This window comes from Rhinolophus ferrumequinum, chromosome 18, assembly GCF_004115265.2.
Source record: "Rhinolophus ferrumequinum isolate MPI-CBG mRhiFer1 chromosome 18, mRhiFer1_v1.p, whole genome shotgun sequence".
Taxonomy (NCBI): Eukaryota; Metazoa; Chordata; class Mammalia; order Chiroptera; family Rhinolophidae; genus Rhinolophus; species Rhinolophus ferrumequinum.
In genome coordinates, this window is record NC_046301.1 from 39,925,231 (window position 1) to 39,941,802 (window position 16,572).

General features: G+C 57.7%; 3 protein-coding genes across 6 annotated transcripts; 2 read left to right on the forward strand and 1 right to left on the reverse strand.

Annotated features, from left to right (window-relative positions):
- Positions 1–50: 50 nt before the first annotated feature.
- Positions 51–4,458, forward strand: FDX2 (ferredoxin 2). 3 transcript variants are annotated; one of them, XM_033133616.1, is made up of 5 exons: positions 51–237; positions 328–382; positions 569–724; positions 3,239–3,326; positions 3,589–4,458. In XM_033133616.1, the coding sequence occupies exons 1-5, from the start codon at positions 124–126 to the stop codon at positions 3,743–3,745; spliced, it is 570 nt and encodes a 189-aa protein (XP_032989507.1). In that variant the 5' UTR covers positions 51–123; the 3' UTR covers positions 3,746–4,458. The 3 variants fall into 3 exon arrangements, with proteins under 3 accessions (XP_032989507.1, XP_032989505.1, XP_032989508.1); XM_033133614.1 differs by having other exon boundaries at positions 588–724; XM_033133617.1 differs by having other exon boundaries at positions 54–237; positions 618–724; positions 3,589–4,337.
- Positions 4,455–7,679, forward strand: ZGLP1 (zinc finger GATA like protein 1). The gene is made up of 5 exons (XM_033133613.1): positions 4,455–4,620; positions 4,868–5,236; positions 5,878–5,963; positions 6,297–6,390; positions 6,539–7,679. The coding sequence occupies exons 1-5, from the start codon at positions 4,478–4,480 to the stop codon at positions 6,666–6,668; spliced, it is 822 nt and encodes a 273-aa protein (XP_032989504.1). The 5' UTR covers positions 4,455–4,477; the 3' UTR covers positions 6,669–7,679.
- A 1,775-nt stretch (positions 7,680–9,454) lies between these two features.
- On the reverse strand, positions 9,455–16,155 carry ICAM5 (intercellular adhesion molecule 5). 2 transcript variants are annotated; one of them, XM_033133360.1, is made up of 12 exons: positions 15,727–15,805; positions 15,201–15,399; positions 14,593–14,862; positions 14,094–14,414; positions 13,584–13,871; positions 12,991–13,245; positions 12,613–12,861; positions 11,884–12,126; positions 11,517–11,795; positions 11,199–11,435; positions 10,506–10,772; positions 9,455–9,870 (listed from the first exon to the last, which is right to left on the reverse strand). In XM_033133360.1, exons 2-12 carry the CDS (start codon positions 15,319–15,321, stop codon positions 9,596–9,598), a joined length of 2,805 nt encoding a protein of 934 aa, XP_032989251.1. In that variant the 5' UTR covers positions 15,322–15,399; positions 15,727–15,805; the 3' UTR covers positions 9,455–9,595. The 2 variants fall into 2 exon arrangements, with proteins under 2 accessions (XP_032989251.1, XP_032989252.1); XM_033133361.1 differs by lacking the exon at positions 15,201–15,399 and having other exon boundaries at positions 15,727–16,155.
- Between the last annotated feature and the right edge of the window lie 417 nt (positions 16,156–16,572).

Below are 16,572 nucleotides of genomic sequence, written 5' to 3' on the forward strand. Positions count from 1 at the left end.
AGCGTTGGCGCTTTTATGGGGATGATTGTAAGCCCTTTGCTCCGTTGTGCGCCACAGCGCATGCCCAGTCTTCGGGTCACGTGATGCCTGTCATGGCTGCCTCCATGGCTCGGGGCGGTGCGAATGGCGGTTTCTTGCTACGGGTGGCGTGGAGCACCTGGTGGAGCCGACCTGGAGGCTGTTGGGGATCCTGGAAGGCGGCGGCGCCAGCGACAGCCAGAAAATTCCGGGCGACAGGTACCTAGAGCGCATCGGGATGGGGACAGCGTTAACCCGTCGAATGCCGGCAGGGCGCGGCGCGTCCTCTCACCTAACCGTGTTTTCCAGGCTCGCGCCCGGCCGGGGAGAAAGAAGCCAGCGGCCCCGAGCGGCCTGGGGACGTGTGAGTGGCGGGGGTGGGGGTGGGGGGGTGGCGGAGCGGTGGGGGGGCGGGGGCCAAGTCCTCCACTCCTCATCCCACGATGTTCCTCTGATCCCCACCTTGCCCTGATGCGTTATCCTTGGGTCCCCCATCTGCTTCGCCTTATTTCGCTGTCCGTCAAGCCCAAGCCAGACTTCCTAACCCTAGATTTTGGGCCATCATCCAGTTCGCCATCCGCGCCCCCGTCTGTCCCCAGGGTGAATGTGGTGTTCGTAGACCGGTCAGGCCAACGGATTCCTGTGAGCGGCAGAGTCGGGGACAATGTTCTCCACCTGGCCCAGCGCCATGGAGTGGACCTGGAAGGTGGGAGTCAGGCCCAGAGAATTTGGGAGGCCCCTATCATTCATTTTTTTAAAAAGAGAAAAAAGAAAGAAACACGCACAAATCATATATGTCACTCCACTGCTTAACCCTCCCATGCCTTTCACCAATCATGGACTAAAATCCAGACTCCTCACCACTGCCTCATCCCCGGATCAGCTCTTAACTTTCATTCCTTCAGCATTTGTTTGAGCATTTACCTGAGGTTACTAAAACTCCTGCTTGTACTGCCCTTCCTCCCTCTATTCTGGCCATGCTAGCTTTCTTGCTATTCCTTAAACTGCCAAATTCATTCCTGCCTCAGGCCTTTGCGTTTGCTACTCCCTGGGTCTGAAGTGAATTCCCAGTAGATCTTCTGGTTTCTTCTCATCCTTCAGGTCTCAATGTAAATGTTATCTTTCTAGCAATCTCATCCCCCTCAGCCAAGCTTAAGGCCCCATGCCTCAGCCTATCATATTAGTGTGTTTTATTGTCCTCATAGCACTTCTCACTGTTTTATATCCTTCTTTGTCATCTGTCCCCAGAAGAGATCAGAAACACTGTTTGCCACGTTCACATGTATGTGTTGCCAGTCACAGTATTTAGATGCAACAGATATTAAATCAGTATTTGTTGAAGGAAAGATAATGATAGCAGAGATTACTCTAAGTGTGTTAACACATTAATTCATTCATTGACGCTTCATGACAACTTTATGCATTAGGGAAGATTACCTCATTTTATAGGGAGGAAATTGAGCCCCAGGTTGTGGAGACCTGATCCAAGGTGAAATGACAACATTAGATTCAAACCCAGCCTATTTTAGCCACTAATCTGTACTGCTCGTCTGTGGATATTGAACACCTACTGTGTGCCAGGCAGCAGTGTACAAAAATAGATAAAGCCTGTCATTTCATACCAATTTTAACCTAATAGGGAGTAAATATGTAATTATATTATCAGCAACTGAAAAGGATAGCCTGAAAAAGTGTATAGGGTTATTTGGTGACTGTAATTGGGAGGCTTATTAGAGGGGATGGAGATGGGGATGGTCATGGCAGGCCTGTCTTAAATTTTGTTCTGGAACCCAATGGCTAGCAATCAGGATGGAGATTGGAATATGAGTTTTAGAGGTAAGTGGCCTGTGTTCAAATTTTGCCTCTTACCAGCTGTGTGACCCTGAGCAAGGTACTTAGCATCTCTGGGCCTGTTTCCTCATCTATAAAATGGCCTAACATAGTTCCATTTTGCTGGGTTGTTATGGAGGATTAAACAGACATCGTGCATAGTGCTTAGTGCCTGACAAATTGTTAGTGTGCAGTGACTAGTTGGGACATTTATATTAGACAATCTCAAGGGACGAGGGTGCTAATGAGGTGGGAGACAGGGCCAAGGAAGAGAAGCTGGGATCTATTTGGAGTTTCAACGTTAAGTTTCTTCCCAGGGGACAGGAGGTTCTGCTGGGTCAGGAGGCTGCCTTGACCCAAGGCCTCAGATGAGGACTCCACCCTCATTGTCCAACATGTCTGGAAGAGAAAGGAGAATTCTGTCCCATCATTCACTTATAACAGATGTCTCTTGAGCATCTACAACATGCCAGGCTCAGTGCCATGTACAGAGAGAGGAGGGCAGGTTGATGGGCGACAGGTAAACCCAGAGATGAAGATGGTAACTTCAGACTGTGAAAAATGCTGTATAGAAATGAGTAAGACTTAACAAGGCAGGGTGAAGGACAAGAAACGGGAGATAGGGAACTTGGAGGACAGTTGAATCCCCGAAGACAAGATCTGGCCATGGAAAGAGGAGACAGAAGAGCATTTCGGGCCAAGGGTATAGCAAGTGCAAAGTTTCTGTGGTGCTGGGGTTGAGCAAGGGGGCTGGTGTGGCTGATGTGGACTGAGTGAGGGAGGGGAGGGTACCAGGGATTTGGATTTTCTGTCTGTGAAAACTTTTTGGAAGGTTTTAGTCCAGGAGGGCCATTTTCCACAAGCACAGTTCAGTCATCAATCAGAAGGGTGACAGAGTGTCCAGAGGCCATCAGGAAATCTCCACTTCTGCATCTTGCAACCTTTATTCCCTGACTCCTTCCCCTGCCGCACTAGGTGCCGAGTGAGCTGGTCCCTCCTTAAGGAACTGGAGGGAAGTGGGAACACATTGGCCAGTCACCGTGACAGAGTCACAGCAAGGGCTCACAGGCTACAGGGAAGCTGCCTGGCCTTTCCCTTCTCAGCTACACTGCAGCCCAGTCCACACTCATTAATGGTTGCATGTACCCAGCATGGTGGGGAATCGTTGGGAAATGGGACACCCAGGATATCCCTTTGCAAAACCTATCTGCAGCTCAGGAGCAGCTAGCTGAGTAAATGACAGGGTGGAGGGTGCACACAATGGGTGTACAGGCCCGGGAGGGAAAGATGGGGGCACGTGGTGACACAGACTTCTCTGTTATGTCTTTCACCGGATGGCACCAGCATGACCATGCCCCTCACCTACGTTCCCTTCACTTGCTGCCCTTAGGGGCCTGTGAAGCCTCTCTGGCGTGCTCCACCTGCCATGTGTACGTGAGCGAGGACCACCTGGACCTTCTACCACCTCCTGATGAGAGGTGAGCACGGCAGCCCCTCCCAGCTTGGAGCTGCAGGGTTGGCCATTGAGCCTCTGCATTCCCAGTGTTTAGAGGTCCACTGGGCAGCAGCGGAGGGCAGCCCCAGCTCTTCTCCCCACTCTAGGTGCTGGCAGGGGCATAGCACCCCTGGACTTGATCAGGCTGCCTCTCTCTGGCCTGAGAGGTGACCCCTCCCTGTCCTTCTGAGCCCTCGCCGGCTGCACCAACGTGCCCATAACTAACCGCTGCCCTCCTTGCCCAGGGAGGATGACATGCTGGACATGGCCCCCCTCCTCCAAGAGAACTCCCGGCTGGGCTGCCAGATCATACTGACGCCGGAACTTGAAGGGGCTGAATTCACCCTGCCCAAGATCACCAGGAACTTCTACGTGGACGGCCATGTCCCCAAGCCCCACTGACATGGGCTGCTGGACCATCCCATACACCCATGGCCCCAGGGCCAGGACTGGAGGAATAGCCAAATTGCCAGCCCCTCCCAGCCCAGAGCACGGACAGGCCCGAGAGAGATGTTGGAAGCACCCAGGAGGCCAAATGCTTCAGAGAGATCCCACGTCCAGGCTCTGGTGGGAACAGGGCCCCGGTTGGGGCAGCCTCCCCAAACCCCTGAGAATGGGGGTGTGGATAGGGGTGGAATCTAATTAGAGTGACAATAAAACAGTCGCACAGAACTGCAGCATCTTGAGTGTCCTGGCCGGGGCTTTCCTCTGGATCTACAGCTGCATCTTCCAGGCCCCAGCTCTCCCCTCCCACAGCAGTGATGGGGCCAGTGGGGAAACTGAGGCAGAAGACTGGAGGAGAGGGCTTGAGAGCCTGAGGGCCCACTTGCGTCAGCGTGGCGAGGCCCCGCCCCTGCAGCCGCGGAGGGATTTGGAGGGGCCCGGGCCGCCCTTGGCCGCCAGGGATGTGCAGGCCACCCTAGCAGAGTCGGAAGGGAGAGGGGCAGTGCCTGGCCTGAGATTGGGAGCTAGGAAGCAGGCACCGGACATCGCCCGCCCTGCCCAGGTAGGACTTATTGCCCACCTCTGCCTGAAGCTCAGTATCCCGCAGGTCCCGCCCACCCAGGTGGCGCTCCTCCGTGGGCCGGTAGGGGCGGGGCCAAGCGAGATTAGGAGAGAGGGCTGGGCTGGGGCATGATGGAGGCTGAGCCAGCACCGGACCTCTCGATGATGCTGCGAGAGCTGCTGGCGCCGTTCTGTCTGGACAACGAACCGCTCCCCGGAACCCCCACCCAGCAGGCGCCAAGGGCCCCAAGATGCCTCACACCCAGTGGCAGGTGCGTTAAGAAGCTGCCCCTTCCCCCATCCTGGCCCAATGGTCAAGGGGTCATGACCTCTGGTTTCTGGAATTATTCAGGGGCCACAATGTTAGTTACTGATACTTACAAAGAGGTTCTGGTCTCCAGGGGTACGTGGGGTCATATGTGGTTAGAGGTCATGCGGTTCCCCTTGCCCCGTGTCCCCGAGGCCTATGTAATGCCACCCAGGAAGGGAGTGACCACACACACTACCCCTTGTTCCCAGGTCCTTCTGGCCTGCACACCAGGATTCCGTCACTGCCCTGCACTTCCTTCCAGAGACAGAGGGCCTGGCCCACCCCCCTGCTGGGGACACCCAGGCCCTGGGCCCCTGCTGGGAGCTGAAGGCCCTTGGGGCGCTGGGACCCCCACCTCTGGCCAGGAATGCCAGGGCCATGCTGACTTCAGTCAACCAGCAACATAGCCTGGGGCCCCCAGGGACACCCTCAGTCCCTTCAGCCCCACCCCAGAAGAGACCCCGGAAGCAGTTGAACCCGCACCGGGGCGCAGAGAAAGTGGACCCCCAGTTCGAGGGGGTGACGCTGAAGTTTCATATAAAGCCGGATTCCAGCCTACAGATCATACCCAGCTACAGGTAAGGGCTGGCCCTGGTAAGGGCACCCTTTATGCAATTAATGGTAACGGTGGGGACGGAGGCCTGGGGCGGGGTGCCTCCAGGCCTGGCTCACAGATTCCTACACCAGTCCTGCGTTAGAAATGGCCCAGTCTCTGAGCAAGACTACTGCCAGTCCCTGCCCTGCTGCTATGGCCAGCCACTTCCTGGTCTGAGCCTGGGTCTCCTCTTTATGAGATGGGCCTGACCATACTGACAGCCGCTGCTATGTTATTTTTTCCAATAATAATAGCTACCATTTGTCAGGAATAACGATAAGAGGTAACAGGTAACACTTGATTGATGTGTATGGTCTCACTGAAGCATTATAAAGCCTGTTTTTACAGATGCAGGAACCTGAGGCACAGAGGGGGAAATCACTTGTCCAGGGTCGCACAGCGAAGACTAAGGAGAAATGGGATTTCAACCTGGCAGGCTGGCCCCAGGCTAACTACCTCTTCAGATGATAATCATTATTTTTATTGCTAATGAGGGACCAAGCCAGGCCCTTCAGACATCAGATGCCTTCTAATGCCTGATACCTTCATAGAAAATCTTCATTTTGGGGGGCTGTCTAGGACAGGATAGATTCCCTAATGCTAACATGCTTGTCTGCTCTCTAGCCTGGCCTGCAGCAGCCGCTCTCAGGGTCCCCCTGCAGGCCCCACTGGGGGCCCTGAGGCTAACCTGGGAGGCAGTGAGGCCCTGGGTGAGTCCTGGAGACCTGAAAGCTATAAATATTTGGGGGGACCAACCTCCTGTCCTCCCTGTCTTTCTCCCCATCCTGCTTCCCCATTTAGACCCATCTGAGGAGTTGCAGTACCCCCACCACTCAGCTGAGTCACTCCACCCCCAGTTTCCGCCTCTGCCAAGCTTTGCCATCTGTCTCCCTTCCTAGCTTTCCCTGTCTTAGATCTGGCAACACCTGGGGCTGGCCCAGAGCTGTGGCCTTCACAGAGATCCCCATGCTCCACCCCACATGGGACTCCTGAGCTCAGACTCTTGGCCTCTGACATCTGCCCTTTGGCCTCTGCCCCTTCAGGGCCCCGGCGCTGTGCTTCCTGTAGGACCCAGAGGACCCCTCTCTGGCGAGATGCTGAAGATGGGACCCCTCTCTGCAATGCCTGTGGTATCAGGTCCGCAGGATGGAGGAGTTGGGGTGGGGATGCAAATCCGCCTGTGCTTAGCTAGCATAGGTACTCCTTGGGGAAAGTTGGTTTTTTTGTGGCGGTTTCTATACCCCTGCTGCATCCTGAATGTTGGTTTCTTGTACTCCCACTCCAGGTATAAGAAATATGGCACCCGGTGCTCCAGCTGCTGGCTGGTACCCAGAAAAAATGTCCAGCCCAAAAGGTTATGTGGCAGATGTGGGGTTTTCCTGGGCCCCCACCAAGGCCCAACTCAGGAAGGGTAAGCCCTTCCTCATCCAGCCCTGCCTGTCCTGCCTCAGTTTCTCCAGGGGAAGAATGGGCGGAAGACCTCCTAGGAGGAATGGGAAACGAACTTGGGTCTTGAGGGCTTCGGCCTGCCTGCTCTCTGCCCCCTTCCCATTCACAGTCCCCAGGCGGAAGACCCAGGCCTCAAACCCCACCGCCCCTTTCTCAGGGGGTCACTGGCCCCATCCTGGGCCCCTGTTCCAATCAATCAGGTGTGGCTGAGCTCCCCTCAGAAAATGCTCTCAGCAGTGACATTCATACTGTTACTAGCAGGGACAATAAAGAGCAGAGCTACTCAGAGAAGGAACGCTGTGACTTGGGAGTCCCACCTCTTGTGCCCTCACCCGCCTCTCCCCCAGCCCGGGAACATGGGGCAGGAATTTTCTCATTGGGGTTCTGAGGGACACACACATATGGTTATGTATACAGGCACCAGCCCCCCACAGGGGACTAGCTACATGCACCACAACATCCCACACGGGAACAGCCACCACACACAGAGACAGACAACACGTGTAGAAAGACACACACACACGAACAGAAACATGTGCTGACACATGTGAGACACAGACTACACAAAAGACTGAAAGACACACGGGTTGACAGACACACATCTACTGATAGACGATAGACACACCTGTCGATAGCCACGACAGATACACATAATAGACACACATGAAACACATACAGAAGGCACACATTGATACACTGTGGGCCCCTCATCTGTCAGCTCCACCTCTGCCTGCAGAATGTCACCTTCCTGCTTCCTACAGGGACCAGTCCCTGCTGTGTTCCCCTCCCCCTCTTTTAAGATCTCTTTAACCCCACCAAAAGGTGTCCCCAGCCTGAAGCCAAAAGCCATGTGGAAGAGGCAGACCCTGGGCAGAGCTCTGGTTGCCAGTGCTCACGGGGAGGGAGGAGCGAGAGTCAAGGACGGGTGGGATGCAGTGAAGGCAGGGCTGGTCCCTGCCTTGTGGGTGAGTGAGACTTGCCTGGTCACATGCCCTGAGAAGGCAGTCCCTGTGAGACCCCTTTAGTCTCTCCTGGGTGGGCCAGTAGAGAAGGCTGGGCCCAGATTCCTCAGCCCTCAGACCCTGACTCATTTAGTCCCCCTTCCTTGGATCAGAACACTCTTCCCCCAGGTCTCCCTTAGCTGCCACCTTCTTACCACTTGGGGAGGGGAGGCTCAGCCTTCAAAGAAGCCCCCCTTGACCACTCTGTCTAAAACAGACATGCCATTCCTACCCATGGCAGGCTCTAGTTCAGCTCCTTGCTGGTCTCCCTCTTAGGACCTACCAGAACTTCCAGTTCTCTACTGCTCCAGGGTCATTTTATTCACCTTCCTCTCCCTGACTCAACCATGACTTTGGAGGTACAAGGTCACCGCCACATCTGTGTTCCTGACCATGACAGGGGGAATCTCTGCCCAGCATGGAGAATCTGGGAACACACACTGAAAACACAAAGGTCTCAGACTGTGTGTCTGCAAACTCATGGCTGTTTTTATCCATTTATTCAGCATTTATTGAGCAACTACTGTATGCCAGCCCCCAATTGGGACACTGCAGGGTGAACAGAGCAAAGATTCCTGCTCTAGTGCAGCCAATATTCTAGAGTGACAGTAAAGAAATAGTCAATCGCATGTCTAATGGAATGTCAAGTAGCGCTTGGTGCTACAGAGAAAGTATAGAAGATGTGGAAGAGTTGGGTGACTGACTACCTTAGCCATGGTTCAGGAAGGCCTCTCTGAGAAGGTGACATTTGCATAGAGACCTGAGGATAAAGAACTAACTGTGGGGCTATTTGGGGTGAGGACACTCCAGGCAGATAGAATGGCAAGACATGCCATTCTATCTTTTTGCAAGAGCAAAGGCCCTGTGGCAGGCAGGACTTTGTGGGGTTCAAGGAACATGGAGGAGGTGTGTGGGAATGGAAAGAGGTGATTGAGGGGGTAGGACTGCAGGGGCTGTGCCTTGTTGCCTTTGGTACTTGGCACCCCAGCACTGGCGTGGCCTCTATTGCCGTTTCCTGCTCTCACCTTTGCTCATGAAATGTTGGCATGGGCAGCCAACGGAGTTCGCTGTCCAGACCTGCTTCCTCCTCTGCAGTTCTGTTCCTGCTTTTGAGGGAGGAGGAGATTGGGGGGAGGCCCAGCTGTTCTCTCCTTATGTTGTGGGGAGTGAGGGGGATAGTGGTGTGCAGTAGGAGTTTCACTTGATACCCTGTGTTTCTGTTCTGAATCATGATGGGTCAAATCCAAAGGCAGGTTGAAGGTAAACTGAGGCACAGTGGATGGACAAGATGGAGGACACTTTGAGAGTGAGACAGGGACATCCTGGGAGCTGACAGCCATAGCTGCAGCCACTACCTTCGTTTACCATCTGGGCGAGCCCTTGGCAGGGGTCTGATGCCCAGATCCCTGGGAGCGGGGCTCCACCCATCTGGGGAAGGTGGGCTAGGAACCATCCTGGGGAAGCCCCTAGCTCTCACAGTAAAGAGTTAGCCGATTTAGAAAGCAGTGCTGGGAGGAAGAGATAAACCTAAGGGAGAGGAAGGAAGGAATGTGGTCCCCACCCCTGCCCAAGGGTGCTGTGAGAGCAGGAAATGGGGAACGGAAAGAAGCTCCAGGTCACACCGTGCAGACTGCTCCAGAGATAGCAGACTCTCAAAAACAAAAACAGTGTTTTGAATGAATAACCCACGGGGTTTGGATTCGAACCCTGGGGGGCCTCCACCTTGCAGACTGACACAGACTGAACCAGTGTCCTTTATAAAAACTTTACTGGGTAGGGGGGTAGAAAATGGGGGTAACGCCCTGGAATTGAATACATAAATAAATGAATAAATAAAACAATAAGCCCCCATTGCGTCTTGGGGGGCGTCCCCCGGCCCGCGGGGAGAGGGCTCACGCTGATGTCAGCTGTATGGCGAAGACCTCGCCCCCAGCGGGCGCCTCCGCAGTGTCCGCAGGTTCTGTTCCACCTTCAGGGCCCGCGCCCCCGCCTGTGCCCCCGCCAGTGCCGTTGAGACATACGGCCTCGCCCGAGCTCTCGGCCTCTTGCACGTTGTATTCGCCCTTCTTGCAGGCGGTGGACTGCACGTAGAAGGCCAAGCCGGCCCCCACGGCCAACAGTGCCGCGCCCCCCGCTGCTCCGCCCACAGCGACCCACAGCCACGGACCTGCAGGGTGGAGCCCCTCAAAGAGGTTGGACCAGCTGGGAGCTCCCCCTACTCCCAATGAGATGCCAAACCCAAGTCACTCCCAGCGCTAGTGTGACACAAGACCCATTTTACACGTCACCCCAGCACATGATGATATAAGCTCTTGGCTCCAGAGATACCCACAAGTCAACGCTCCTCACCCCCAAAAGGATAAGGATGGGAGGACCGGGTCATTCCTCTACCCCAGAGAGAACCAACCCTGCGAGTGACACGAAATGGGGGGAAGGGATCTATTTCACGCCAGTCCCCCCACCCCCGCCATTGCCATCCTCTGCGCTTGGTCCCTCTCCAAGCCCTCTTCTCCACAGAGACAGTGGAGGGTGAATTGGACCAACTCTCCACCAGGCAGAACCCCGACAAATGAATAAGTCTCTCCCCACAGCAGTCACAGCCCTGGAGGGTCCCTCCCCTTGAAGTTCATTCAGCTCCCTCTCCCTCCACCTCACCCTCATCCCACCATCAAAGTCCCCCACCCGTCAGGACGCCCCAGATTTCTACCCTGGCCTCCAGTCTCATCTGTGGATACAGGAAGGCAGGGAGGAAGGAGGTCAGATGACCCAAGTCGCGGACTCCGCCCCCCAGATGCCACTTACCAGCCACATGCACGGTGATGCGCCTCGAGTGGCGCCCATGCGTGTTGGTGGCTGCGCACTCATACTCGCCGCCATGGCTACCCAGGGCGCCCGCCACGCTCAGCGTGCTGTTGTTGCTCGACAGGCCGATGTTGAGCGCCCCTGGTGGGGCGCGCCAGCTGATCTGGGCCGGGGGCCAGGCCTCTGCGCGGCAAGTCAACGTGAAGTTCCCGCCTGGCCGCACGCCTCCTGGAGGCGATGCGGCCAGTTCGGCCACCACAGGCCGGTCTGCGGGGGGAGGGGGGGGAACACAATGTTGTAAGGGGACTCAGGGCCGGCCCCGACGCTGACCAGGTGCCCCGCTTCCGCCCAGCACAATCTGAGACCACCCCTGCTCGAATGCGCAGGCGGGGATCCAGTCTCCCATCAGAGTCTCCCCCCCCCACAATCTGGCTGTTGTGTGAACTAACATCCCTCGCCCAGCTACACCGAATGGGAGAAGGTGGGGACCCGTGCTAGGGTCCTTCTGACCCAGGATTTGAGGGGGGTCGGGCTTCTCTTCCCTAGAGTTTTTATTATCCTCAAGTTTGGCCGGGATTCTTTATCCCCGGAAATGGAACTAAGGAGGTGCCCTTGAGCTCCCCTGGGCAATCAGACCGCTGCAAGTCTCTGTTCTGAGGACCGTACCCTCTATCTAGTGCTAACCCCACTCACATTCCACACCCACGGTGACCATCCGGGCGTCCGTGCCATGCGGGTTGATGGCCAAGCAGCGGTAGGTGCCCGCATCCTGTCTGGACACCCGCAGCTGCTGAGGCAGGGGAGCGCCCTCCCTGGAGCATCGCACTTGTGGGGAGGGGCGACCTCCAGCGACGCAGGCCAACTTGGCAGCCTCCCCTTCCAGCCACGTCTGGTGACTTGGGCAGGTGGACTCATTCATTTGTGGTGGCGCTGCAAAGCAGTCATAGGGGTTATCAGGGAGGGGCCAGACCTGGGGCACCCTCTACTCCAGCCAGCCTGGGCCCCGCTCACACTCCACGCTAACAGCCACTGTCTTGACCATGGAGCCATGCCGGTTGGTGGCGTTGCAGGTGTAGATACCAGGTGCCAGTTCATTAGGGATGCTGGGGGCTCTGGGACTAGGTTCTGGGGGTGCCAGAGGCAGCAGCACCCCTTCACCGGTGTCCCCAGAACCGACGCATTCCAGTCTTGGCTGTGGCTTCCCATCAACCTCACAAGAAAACAGCCGTCCAGATCCTTCCACCCATGTCCAATTGCTGGGGCAGCTCAGCTCCTCAAAACTGGGGCCATCTGGGAAGCAGAGGGTCACGCAGGGACTGGAAGTCAGGCCAAGGTTATCCTGACATAACCCATTTTGCCCTTTGCTGCCCTCACTCACATTCCACCGTGATGGCCACATTTTTGGCCGCAGAGCCTTGAGTATTGGTGGCTTCACAGCGGTAGGTGCCCGCGTGCTCCCGGGCCACACGCAGCAGACCCTCCATGACCTGGGCCTCCCCAGAGCGCACACAGCTCACGTTTGGCAGTGGGAACCCGTGTGCCACACAGCTCAGCGAGGCTTCTGTTCCTTCCAGCCATGTAATGTGCTCTGGGCAACCCACGCTGTCCAGTGCTGGTGCATCTGAAGGGGGTTTGGGTTTAGGGATCAGCCTAATGTTCCTAGATCCTCTTTCCCATCCCAAGGCAGTCAGGAAGGATTGGGCAGGCTATGCCCCACACAAGGATGTGGAACCAAAGGGGTGTCATGCCAGTCAAGCCATGCACTATTTTGGGGCCTTGTGAGCCCAGAGGGGCGCCTTTTTCTGGTTTTTACAAAGCACCCACAGGGCCCTCCCCCCGTCTTTGGCCTAAAAATTGTTAGATGGCTTGGAGCGTACCTTTCCAAGACTCTGCTCAAATACCACGCCCCATATCCCTATGGAACGCCTACCCCTTCCCTCCGTCTTTCTCCAAGGTCTTCCTCCAACCCCGCACACTAGCCTGTTCCTTTTCCTAAAATCCCGCCCAAAGGCACCCCTCAGACCCTGCGCCTACTCTTCCCTGTAGGCTGGCCACCCCTAGACTGTAAGAACCAGACAGAGATGCACCATGCGCACCCCCAACTCACACTCCACTGTCAACGTCACGTCCTTGACTGCCTCGCCCTGGATATTGGTCGCGGTGCAGCGGTAAGTGCCCGAGAGTGCGCGAGTAATGGGACCCAGCAGGCCCAGTGCCAGCACCGCGCCGCCATCCAGTCGGGCGCAGTGCACCGAGGGCGCTGGGTTTCCGCGGGCATCGCAACGCAGCGTCTGCTCTGGGCCCTCCGGCCACGTCCAGTTCCTGGGACAGTCCGAATCGTCCAACCGGGGGGCGTCTGCGGGCAGGGGTGTGAGATGCAGAGAGGCTACACGTGTACCATGAGAAAAGCCCCACTTCCATGACATGACCAGGGACCGGGTAGGTCCTTGGAGATCACGAGGAGGGAGGCAAGAGGTCAACTCACATAGGACGCGCAGTTCGGCGCTCTCGTTCTTGTTCAGGGTCTCCCCGTCCACCTCGAGGGTGGCGTCGCAGAAGAAGCCGCGTCTGTCGTCGTTCTCCGTGGTGTTTAGCTGAAGCTGGACGGGTCGCCCGGGGACCGCGGCTGGAACTCCGTCCAGTCTGACCAGAGCTCGGGCCTCCGCAGCACAAGTTATTGTCACCATCTTCCCCTCGGGGACGCTGGGCTCGCTCAGGGTCAGGAGGGGCGCCGGGAAGCCTGGGGATGCGGTATTTGCCAGTAGTCTACTAACCACACCCCTCCCGCGGTCAAGGCTGCCCCTCATCTGCGGGAAATCTCCTAGCGCGGGGGTCAAACCGTGAGTACCGCGCCCCGCCTCTCGGGCTACTCAGGCTCACCCCAGGCCACACTCGCTTCCGGTGGCTCAGACTCAGCCTCTCCCACCATTCCGCTTCAGTCCTCCATCTTCCCCGCCACTTAGGAACTTTCGGGCCACGCCCATTCCAATACTAAGGCCCGGTCCACTCACTGCCTAGCCTTCCAGTCCCTGTGGCTCCACCCTCGAGGCCCAGAGGTCCCGCTTCACCCGGTCTTACTGTAGACAGTCACGTTCTCCCGGGTCTCGCGGCTCTCGCCCCCCAGGGTCACGATGCAGACCAGCTGCCTGGCGCCCTCCTGCTCTGCGCTAGCTGTGGCTGTGGCAGTGGCCATGAGCGCGTCCCCCTCGAGGGTGATATCAGGGTTCAGCCTCTGGTCCCCCAGCGCCAGGTAGACACCGGCCTCCGAGGCTGGAAACAGCCCGTCCAGGGTGCAGTTCACGAGCCTTTCCGAGCCCACTTCCAAGAGCCGGGGGAAAGTGAGGCGCGGGAGGTCTGGAGACAGTGCTGAGAGTCGAAGAACAGAGCTTGAATTTATGTATTGAACACTCAATATATACTAAGCGCTTTACCGTGCACTATCTTATCCTACTATCCTCAAGGCACAGAGAGGAAAATAGCTTTTAGCTGGTGAGTGTTGGAGTAAGGATTAGAATTCAGTCTCTGCTTCCAAACTTCTTAAGGACCGGCCCGATCCCTCTGGGTCCCCTTCTCTCCGCAGCCACTCACCGAAGGTTCGGAGCTCTCTGGGGAACGAGCTGTTTTCAAACAGCCCCAGGCCGTGAGGTCGCAGGTCCAGTTCCGCGCGGCAAGAGAAATTGGCTCCATGGTCCTCCCTCCGCGCCAGTACAGTGGCTGTCAGCACCGCGCCACGCGCTCGGGGTGGCTCCCCAGCAAAGCTGCGGCGGATCAGCTCCTGCGCGCCCCGCAGGAGGGTCAATGTGAGGCTCCCACGAGGCCCAGCACCGGGGACCCTACAGCTCAGGGTGAAGTTCTCGCCCACAGGCTGCCAGGTAGGCAGCGGCACCAGTTCTACACGATCCGGCCGCTCTGCAATGTGGGGAACCGTGGGAAAAGCTCAGCAGGACGTAGCGTGGAACCCAGGGGCCAACAGGGGAGGGCTTGGGGATCCAGGGGGTGGGGCCTGCAGGGGAGGACCCTGTGACCCAGAGGGCGGGACCTAAAAGGTAGGGAAAGTAGAGTGAGAGCGTGGTTGCTGAGAACTCACGAAAAGTGCGAATGAGCCCACGCGCCTGCAGTGTGCGCCGCGCGCAGCGGAAGAAGCAGACCGGCTGGGTCTCTGGCTCGCGGATGTCTACCAGCTGCCGCGCCAGCCAACGCAAACCCCTCTGGGTCCCATTCCGGCGTAGCGAGGTCTCCAGGCCACCGCGCTCCGGCCGTGGGCAATTGGTGCTGCAATTCAGCCACAGCGATCCCCCGCGCTCCACAAGCGCCACGCGGGGCTGTAGGTCTGCCCAGAAGGGCTCCTGCGCGACCGCTGCCCAGAGAAACGCGGGTTCAGCCCGCGGAGCCACCCCTGTGCCGAGTCAGGGATTCCCGGGGAATGAACAGAGGCCGCAGTAAGGAAAGAACTCAGAAGTTCCGCGTCCTGCCCAAGCCTCAGTTTTAGAGGCGCGTTCCCAGGGTGCAAACCTCAAGGGTGTTTCTGGGACGTGGCAGCGGAGAGCCCTGGTCTCCAAGGTGCCTATGGGGTGATGGGGAAGTATGGGGGTGTGGGGGAAGATGAAAGATGGGGTCTTCGACGCACACAGCAACGCTGGGAGGAGGGGGCCCCTGGTGGGGGAAGGGAAACGAACTGGTTCTCAGGATTCTCACCGGGAGAGGGGGAGACTGAGGTTGAGGCCAGGGCAAAGGGGAGATGAGGCTGAATCAAGGATAAGGGAGGACTCCAAACCCGGGTGAAGAACACGAAAAGAGGACGCGGGGCTGGACTCATGGAAGGAACCGCGGGAACATCGAGGGACTCGGTTGCCAAGGCTCCAGGTGGAGCGAGAACAGCGCCTCTGAATCACAGCTGTGGGGGAGATCGGGTCTTCGTGGGCCGCGAGAGGGAAAGATGCCAGTCCGTGGACCATGGTGCATAGCAGAGCGTGAGGAGGTACCCCGGGAGGGAACAAGGGCGACATGGAGTCTCCGGGGTGCGAGGTTGAGTGCGGAAGAGCACCCAGGATCTTAAAGGGTGTAAGGTGTATGTTGGGGAAGAGAGAGAAGAAAGCCCAAGGCTCAAGGTGGGGGCAGAAGCGTGGGAGCCGAGCGAGGGCGGAGCCGGGAGGGGCATGTGGTCGCTTCTCAGCTCCAGAAACCCCCTCTCTGTCCACCCGGAACAGCGACGGGCTCTTACCTGTGAGGCCGAAGAACCCCAGGCCCAGGGCAGCCCAGAGGCTGAGCAGCGCCCGGCGCAGCCCTGGCATCGCCGCCGCAGGGGAAACACAGGAGGTGATGGGAGCGCGAGCGCTGAGCTGGGCTCGAGGACCGCGCGGCGCGGCGCCGCGGGTGGGGTGTGGAGGAGGCAGAGTTGCGCTCAGGGATTGGTTTAACGTTGGTAACTTGGTTTCCAAGGAGGGGGCGGTGGCAGAGGAGGCGGGGAAGCGGGAGGGCGAGCGTGCACCAAGCTCCCGGCCTCGGTGAAGGCGTCCTGGCAGGAGCAAGCGACCCCCGGGGTCTACGTGGAGGCCTGCCCAATCTCCCGAAGCCTTCTGGAGGCGGCCGCGCGCTCCCGCGTCATCCCGGGCGGTGACGCGGAGGTCGGGGGTATGCTGGATTGTCCTCAAACCCCCACTCCACTCCTAGCGTACTTGCTGTGATAATAAGCTGGACTCGGAGCTCCGCCTCCATATTTAGCCCTTCCCACCAACGCCCCCTGAGGCAGGGATCGATTTGGTATGCGCTGGATGGTGTAGGTACAGTTCTAGGGATGGGTGTGGATGCCTCCTTCATAGATCCTTCCCCTTTTGACCCCGGGGAGCTGAGGGTTACTGCCCTGCCGCTAGTCCCCCTCCCGCTCCGCCCCCGCACGCGACAGAGGGGGCGGGGACCAAAGTGCCAATGAGTCGGGAACACGTGTGAGTGCGCGCAGCGTTCGCGGGAGTCTAAATTAGGGTCGGCTCGGCTCCGTCTGTATTTACCCAGCGTGCAGCGGGCACGTGTCTACTCTGTGTGTGCGAGCGCAAGCCGCGGAAGAACGCCC